This window comes from Taurulus bubalis, assembly GCF_910589615.1.
Source record: "Taurulus bubalis genome assembly, chromosome: 6".
Classification (NCBI taxonomy): domain Eukaryota; kingdom Metazoa; phylum Chordata; class Actinopteri; order Perciformes; family Cottidae; genus Taurulus; species Taurulus bubalis.
In genome coordinates, this window is record NC_136594.1 from 3,375,920 (window position 1) to 3,383,456 (window position 7,537).

At 40.5% G+C, this 7,537-nt stretch overlaps 1 protein-coding gene across 1 annotated transcript; it reads left to right on the top strand.

Annotated features, from left to right (window-relative positions):
• Positions 1–705: 705 nt before the first annotated feature.
• On the top strand, positions 706–7,296 carry mrpl45 (mitochondrial ribosomal protein L45; the record flags this gene model as incomplete). The annotated part of the gene is made up of 8 exons (XM_079219868.1): positions 706–768; positions 1,731–1,929; positions 2,567–2,684; positions 2,795–2,893; positions 3,785–3,833; positions 3,919–4,068; positions 4,262–4,435; positions 6,871–7,296. 8 exons carry the CDS (start codon positions 706–708, stop codon positions 6,967–6,969), a joined length of 951 nt encoding a protein of 316 aa, XP_079075994.1. The 3' UTR covers positions 6,970–7,296.
• Between the last annotated feature and the right edge of the window lie 241 nt (positions 7,297–7,537).

Below are 7,537 nucleotides of genomic sequence, written 5' to 3' on the forward strand. Positions count from 1 at the left end.
CAAGGGGAATTTTTTTGTCATCAGTAGCGCCTTACAACTTGAAGATACAAACACGCAAGATAAAAGATCAAATATATAAAGAAGCAACAGGGATGAAAGATATATACAAAATTAAAATAAAGTTATATGTATATATTTAAATATACACAATAAAATAGAATAGAATACAACTAAATAAAACTAATAAACTAATAAAATAAACTCCACATTCACCAGCGGCAACATAAAAGCGATGAACATATTATAATCCAGTAATTTAATGTTTGTTTATATGTAAATAGTCGTCTGTCTCAATGGATAGAGCAAGATGTATTTCCTACTTTTACATAAATTGGATTTTAAAAGCATGATTTTTACATTGTGGCATTGCTACTTGTATTTCTTCCACTACTGATAAGCTAAGAACAGAACACACAAAAATAGACAAAAATATAAATAATAAATAAACAAACCAAACAAATTATACTAATAACAGCAACAGTAATACAATTAAATTAAATTAAAGAAAGACATGCAATTACATTGAATTAAATGCATAAGTCAATTCACCTTTTTGGTTTAGGTAGCATAATTACTGTATAATATCATTTTAATGACCAACATAAAAATTACTCTGAAACCCGCTCATAAAACACACGTTTTATTTTGAAAGCGCAAAGCGGAAATGCTTTTATTTTTTCTTACGTTCTGTCAAGTGGTGGCAAGATGGCGGCGCCCATGAAGAGGACACTGGTCGCTCTTCACAGAGCAACATGTAGCAGTTTGAAGGTACCGAGACATTTTGTGACACTCTACTTTATTAAATACAAACGGTCAACATGTTGTTGAAGCAGCTCGTTTGTTTTGTCATGAAAATGTCTGTTTTTGAAGTAGCCCGAGGGAGCTAACTAGCTTAGCTAACGTTAGCTGCCATGAAACAATATTTACTCCAGGAACATTTAAAATAGATAAAATGTTAGGATTAACTAAAATACAAAATCTCCCGGCAAATTAAACTTCTGGCCTGCTGTCATGTACCATCAATTTTCACTTAACAGTCACATTTTGACCTCTTATAGCATTAGTGGTAGTTTTTTGGAGTGGTGGGATGTAACCTCGGTTAGCTATGTACATTTACTCCATTTCACTTTACCCCAGTACTTTATACTCTGAGAGAATAAAGTAACGCTAAGAAGCAGATATTATACTTTTTACTCTACGCTTCCAGTTACAGAAATGTGCTGCTTTTCCTTAATTAATCTTTTCAATATTGTTGACAAACAATCAATTGATTATTGGAGAAAATAATCAGAAGAATAATCCATAATGGGAATAATCATTAGTTTATAGAACGCAACTGTAAATTCCTGCTTTTACGTTAATGCATGAATAATAATATCCCAATGATATCAAATAATGTCGAACAGTCACAGGGGACACACTTTTAATACTTTTAAGTACATTTTCCTGATGATGTTTACATACTTTTACTTCAGTAACATTTCCAATGCAGGACTTGTAACAGACACAAGTACTGTTACTTGATCAAAGGCTCTGGCAAGTTACATTTATGACCCTTACCGTTAACTATTTACATCCCTGGCGTTGTGTACTTGCATAATCACATTTGTTTGTTAATGGTTAGGATTCTTTTTTGTTTGATTTGTGCACTCTATATATTTTTTGCAATCTTTCTTACTTTTGCCCCCTTTGGGATGAATAAAGTTCTATCTTGAAACCCATCCTCTCAGAATGCTGAGGCGTCCCTGGACCTGCGGCACCCCGTCCCACTTTACGTGCCGGTCCGCACCAAGAAGCGGTACTTCATCCCTCCGGCCGTGGGGCTGAAGGGAAAGCAGCAGGAGGAGAACCCGGAGGCCAAGGCCCGAGCGGCCGGCATCGTCTTCAGACAGCAGTACTTTGAGAGGCCCATCAACATCGCCTGCACCGGTAATAATGCGGCTGTTTCCTCTTTATTGCTGCTGTGTGAGTCTTCTAGTTTCAAAGGATTGAATGTTAGGACTGCAAAGGCTTTGGTGGGGTTCTAGTACATTTATGATGATTTATGATGATCAGTTTAATAAGTTAAGTTTGTCTCATCTACCAAAGTGTGTTTATAGCAAAGAGCATCAACAACTTTCAAGAAACAAAAGTAGTCATTTCATGTGTTGTCATAACATAAAACATTTCTTTCAACTCATTCTGATTTGAATAATAAATGTGTCACATTGATTTAGACCCTTTTATTGGAGCCATCTTGGTGCAATTTGTCTTAAATTAATCCTTTTATGTATTCTATTTGAACCATTGCAAAATGTCAGCTGCTTGTGTTGAGACGAGAAGAAGAACGTTGTCTTCTTTTGTTAAGTGAAATTAATGTACATTTTTTAGGAAAACCGTATAGTTTTGGTATCCAGTAATCCTTCCGATAAAGAAACTGGTGTATTAGTCGGCATTGGCACATTTCAACGTGTCCACACCAGGTTTCCTGCTGTTGTAAACAATAAATGCCGTTACACAACCCCAAAAGTGTGGATCACTGTATCACAGGTAAATACTGATCGTCTCCGTTTGATGTCTTTATCAGCGGGAATCTTCGACCCCTACATCCCCCCGGAGGGCGACGCTCGTCTTTCCACTCTGTCCAAAGAAGGCCTGAAACAACGAACTGAACAGCTGCGACAGAGCGCCGCCTCGCAGCTGGCGTAAGACCCCGTCTCTCAACTCCTCCTCCTCGTATCTCGGCACTATTTCAGAACATCTTAAGACGATGCACTCAAGCTGAATTTCTTTCTTTGTTGTTGTTTTCTTCCAGGATTCGTAAAGTCAAAGAACACGACTCTCAGTTCACGACGAGGAGTTTCGCAGAGCAAGCTCGAGAAATCTTTATCGAGGCCCACAGCGCCCTGACACAGTAAGAAAATCATCAGCTCACCTTGGCCTCGTAGTTGGAGCCTCACGCTGCCTTCAGCGCTGTTTCAAAGTGGGAAAGCAGTCAAGAAAACCATTTGTTTGACTTACTTAGACAATGAATTGACTGGTTCTCATCTGTGCAGCCGAGAGCTGATGCACCTTTTAGTGCTGAGACAGTCGTGTTGCCTGTTCATACTTTATTTCCTCCATTTGAGTTATTTATTAAATTAAGAAAACAGTGGACAGTGCAGCTGTTTTACAAAGCTTCCAATGACTTAAAGGTACCGTTCGCCCCAAAATCTAAAATACGTATTTGTTCACCTTCCTGTGGTTCTATTTATCGGCCTTGATTGTTTCACTGTGAGGAGAGATGTCTGCCTTCTCTCAAAAATAAGATGATAAAGATAATTGTGGATGAAATGAACATAATTTTTTTTACAATCAACACTTGAAATGATGAAGGCACTTGCGAATGTCAAGGTCGTACGAAATGTTGTGAGCAGAGTCGCGTGGGAACGATGTTTAAAAAGAGAATAGTTCTTAAATGAAACCCAAATGCCGCCGACCCCCAGCTTTAAATCAAGATGCACATGGTTGTCTGGCAATCTGCATTCCTCCTTCAGCTCCGTCTGATTAAAAAACTCCATCTGCTGATGAAGACAGTGAAGTGCAGTTCAAACCATGAAGAGAAAACTCGCCCCCGGTCCAATCAGAATGTAGTCGATTTACTACAAATCGACTACATTCTGATTCTACAACCTGTGAAAGCTGAGTTCTCCTGTTCTCCGACTGGCCTACATGTACCAGGATGCATTGCACACAAGCCTCTGATGCTAAACGTGGTCTTTGGGTTGAGGTCGGAAGATTAACGCCTGCGGTTTGTTTTTCGCAGGTTCAACAAGGAGAAACTTCACTCCCTGGTGACAGAAAGGTGTTATCCTGTAAGTAAAAAACTATAAAATAAAATGTTTTGCCGCTAATTCAGTTTCATCAAATCCTCAATTTATCTTGGTTTTGACTGTTCAGGAGATGACGAGGGGGAACCGCTACAAGACGATCAGCTGGAGGTTTGTCGAGTCCCTGGAGCCGCCCAAAGTGGTCCACGCCCGCTGCCCCGACATGGTCACCAAGGGCAACCTGTACGGCCAGGTGACGGTCCGCCTGCACTCCAAACAGGTGAGACTCGCCCGGGAAAGGACCGCAGTCGGCTCAACTGAAGTCCAGTCGTGAGACGAGCGTGAACTAGTGTTTTAGTGTAAAGCATCTGTGTTTCACGCAGTCATTTGCAGAGATGACGCAAAGCAGTTTTGCGGTTTGCACCTGCGATTTAAAGACGACTTTGCTCTTTTGCGCCCGGTCGTCCCCGCAGATCCTGGCCATCTACGACCGCTTCGGGAGGCTGATGCTGGGCAGCGAGGAGCAGCCCAAGGACGTCTTGGAGTACCTGGTGGTGGAGCGGCACCTCGTCAACCCCTACGGCCGGTGGAGGTTACACGGCAAGATAGTGCCGTCCTGGGCTCCGGCCAAAGACCCAATTATTAAGGTGACCCTCCGCTCTGCACTGGCCGACTACATTTATCTTTTAGTAGAAGAAGAAGGCAGCGTTCCAAGGCAAACTCGCTGTCAAAAAGGAAATTTAAAAACCTTTATTAACCAGCCCGTCCATACGTCACTTTAACGACCACATGGACGAGGGGTTTCAAGCTTTTCTGTATCATTTTCATATGTTTTCAGTGAATTATTTTCCTCTTGCTTTGCTTCATTATGCTTTTATACATCCTTCGCTTCTTCCCCTAAAAGAGCAGCTGTTTGGTTAGAGTCCAAAAGCTGCTCAAGCTCGGGTTTAATGGACCCAATAAACAGCCAAACGGCAATCAATGGACTGTGATCAAATATTAATGTGTGCACGCACACACACACACACACACACACACACACACACACACACACACACACACACAGACACACAGACACACAGACACACAGACAGAACGTTTTATCTGTATAAGAAAAGCATATGCAACCTTTTTTTTTTTTTTCACATAACAATCTGAACTCGGGTCTTTTTATAACTCGACTTTCATACATAATAAAAACAACTACTGAGCTTTTACATCAACACACACGTCTCCATAAAATAAATTTGGGATTGTTTGGTCAAACAAAAACAAAAAAAGATGTTTTGACCAAACACACGCAATTTCATATTTGATCCAATGTGAACTGCTCAGTTACTAAAGACAGTTTGGTTCATTTTTGACATGAATATTACCATAAACCTCAGACACAAGGGACTCATTTCACACAGAAAGTATCGTCCATGAGACTAAATCACATAGAGAAGCTGGAGGAACAAGAGCCGCAGCTTTTATTTGATTTGCTCCAATACAGTGAAGGTGAGTTATATTCACGGTGCGCACTTCTCTTTCAAGAAACTGTTTCTAATCCACACCGCTTCCATCTGGACTGTTTCTATGGTAGAAAAGTAGTTTCCGGTGAAAACGGTGGACAGGAAGGTCTGCGGACTAAAAGCAATATTGATTCTGAAAAGATGTCATTTTCAGTTTAAATATCACAAACTGAAGCCTCTGCTGTGTTGAGGTTGAGGCGGATGAATAAAACCCAAACTATCTGCACGGCTCGATACCGATAGAGGTGAGAACGTGTTCTTGTTTTTGGGTGACGCCTTAAGCGTGAAGCGCTAATGTTCATCAGTAATCTTTTTAAAATGCCGTCATCTCAAGTTAATTCTTTAGTTATCTTATTATGAAACGAGATAATCAACTCGTTATCTCCAGGGAACAGAAGGGAGTTTCCTCGTATTAATGTTTTGCAAAAAGAATTAACTGAAGATCTCGTGGGAAAAATAAGCCGTCGGTTTATTGGATCAATGTGAGTTTTCCTGATCGCTGATTTGAGTTCCTCACCATGTGATGATTAAACCACATTTAACTAGCATTGCTACATCATAGACGGATGTTTTGGACGTGCAGGACTGCAGCGCTGGGGCTCCTTCCTTTACTTGAACACTGACTTTAAATGATCTGGTGATCTGCCGGCACAATACCTCCTTAATAACCCCGTCAGGATTCTGGCTCCCTGAGTCGAGGTCGGCGTCTGCGTCTGTCTTCACGGCGTGGATAGAAGTCAGCGTGCATTACCGAATGTAATCGCCTCAAATGTAAATCTGAGTCGATTGCAGCGGACAGATGTTGCCTGGGAGGTTTTTCTTACTCTGAAACGGTTCCACCATCAAGGGCTGCGATGATCATTTATTAATAATGATGGTAAAGAATAACGAGGCGCTTGTTGGTGTGGTGGTTACAAAGCAGGAAGGTTCCTTTTATAGTCAGAAAATAAGGTAAATGATATTATCCAATTCATAATAACCAAATGTCTAAAGCCTAGAACGGTGTGTGTCTCCAAAACTATATAAAAATACATTTGAATGATCCATCTTTGTTTATGAAGTGACAGCATTGAAGATTTAAAATGACAGATTTTACATTTATTTTTATTCCTTCCCCCCCTCAAGCATAATGCTACAGATATCTTCTGACTAATTCTTTGTGGTTATTTTATGCTCCGACACCCGTCGACCACAATCTGTCAACCCGACTGACTGAGAGGAGGAAACTCGTCCTCCAGCTGCAAAAAAAACAGAATTCACAGGATCACAGCTGCTCCTGTGGTTTCGGGGGCTGTGACTGGTGAAGAGAAAAAGTGTTAACTATTTAATTTAAAAGCAACTGAAGGTGAAAAATAAAATACAGGAAACCATCCACAACAACAAGGGAAAGCAGGAGCTATTTTATTTGTCTTTCTGCGTTTTTTAAACATTACAAACTAGTTTTCACACACTTTTTTTGTCCTGAAGCTCAATTTCTCTCAGAAAAAGAGACGGTATTGAATAGATGGTCGCTTGAGATATTAGCTATTTGTTGATTTATTGACTCGGGCCCCTTTGTTCTCCTCCAGACCGTCATGATTCCTGGTCCAGAGCTGAAGCCAGGACAAGAGTTTGATGCCCTCAACTATGAAGTTCCCAAACCAAAGGCGGTTCAGTGGAATAAGTAGGCCACCGGGTGGCGCTGCTCTCAACATCAAGCCACACTGGGACATTAAGAGCAGTCATGCGCCAAATGCAGTTTAAATTCTGTCTGGCTGGTTAGTTTGTCCACCTTGGCAGGAAGCCAGGCTTCCTTTCAAGGCTCGTATCTGCTTGAAACGATGGAAGCAGCAGGTGAGTTTTTAGGATTAACAAACTGCTGAGGCCTTGCAGCCAATAAAGCTGCTGCTCTCCCTGCAGTCTGGAATAATAACTACAACAGTAATACATTCTCTCAAAGTTGTTTCACACATTTTCATATTGTTTTAGGTGTACCTTTTAAAAAAATAAATAAAATGTACAGACCTCCAGAAACTGAATGGTTTATTTCTGTGATGAATACACTGCATGTTGAGGAAATACAAAAATAAAGTGTCCCATCTCCTCATACCGGTCGATTTAAACATTCTCTTTATCAGAATAATCTTTCATAGATTTTTTTTTTGCATACAAAATTGAAAACGGAACATGGGTCAATTCCTCTCTGCAAATCAAGGGATGCGTTACAACAATTTCCTCTTTTTTTGTTTTTTTTGT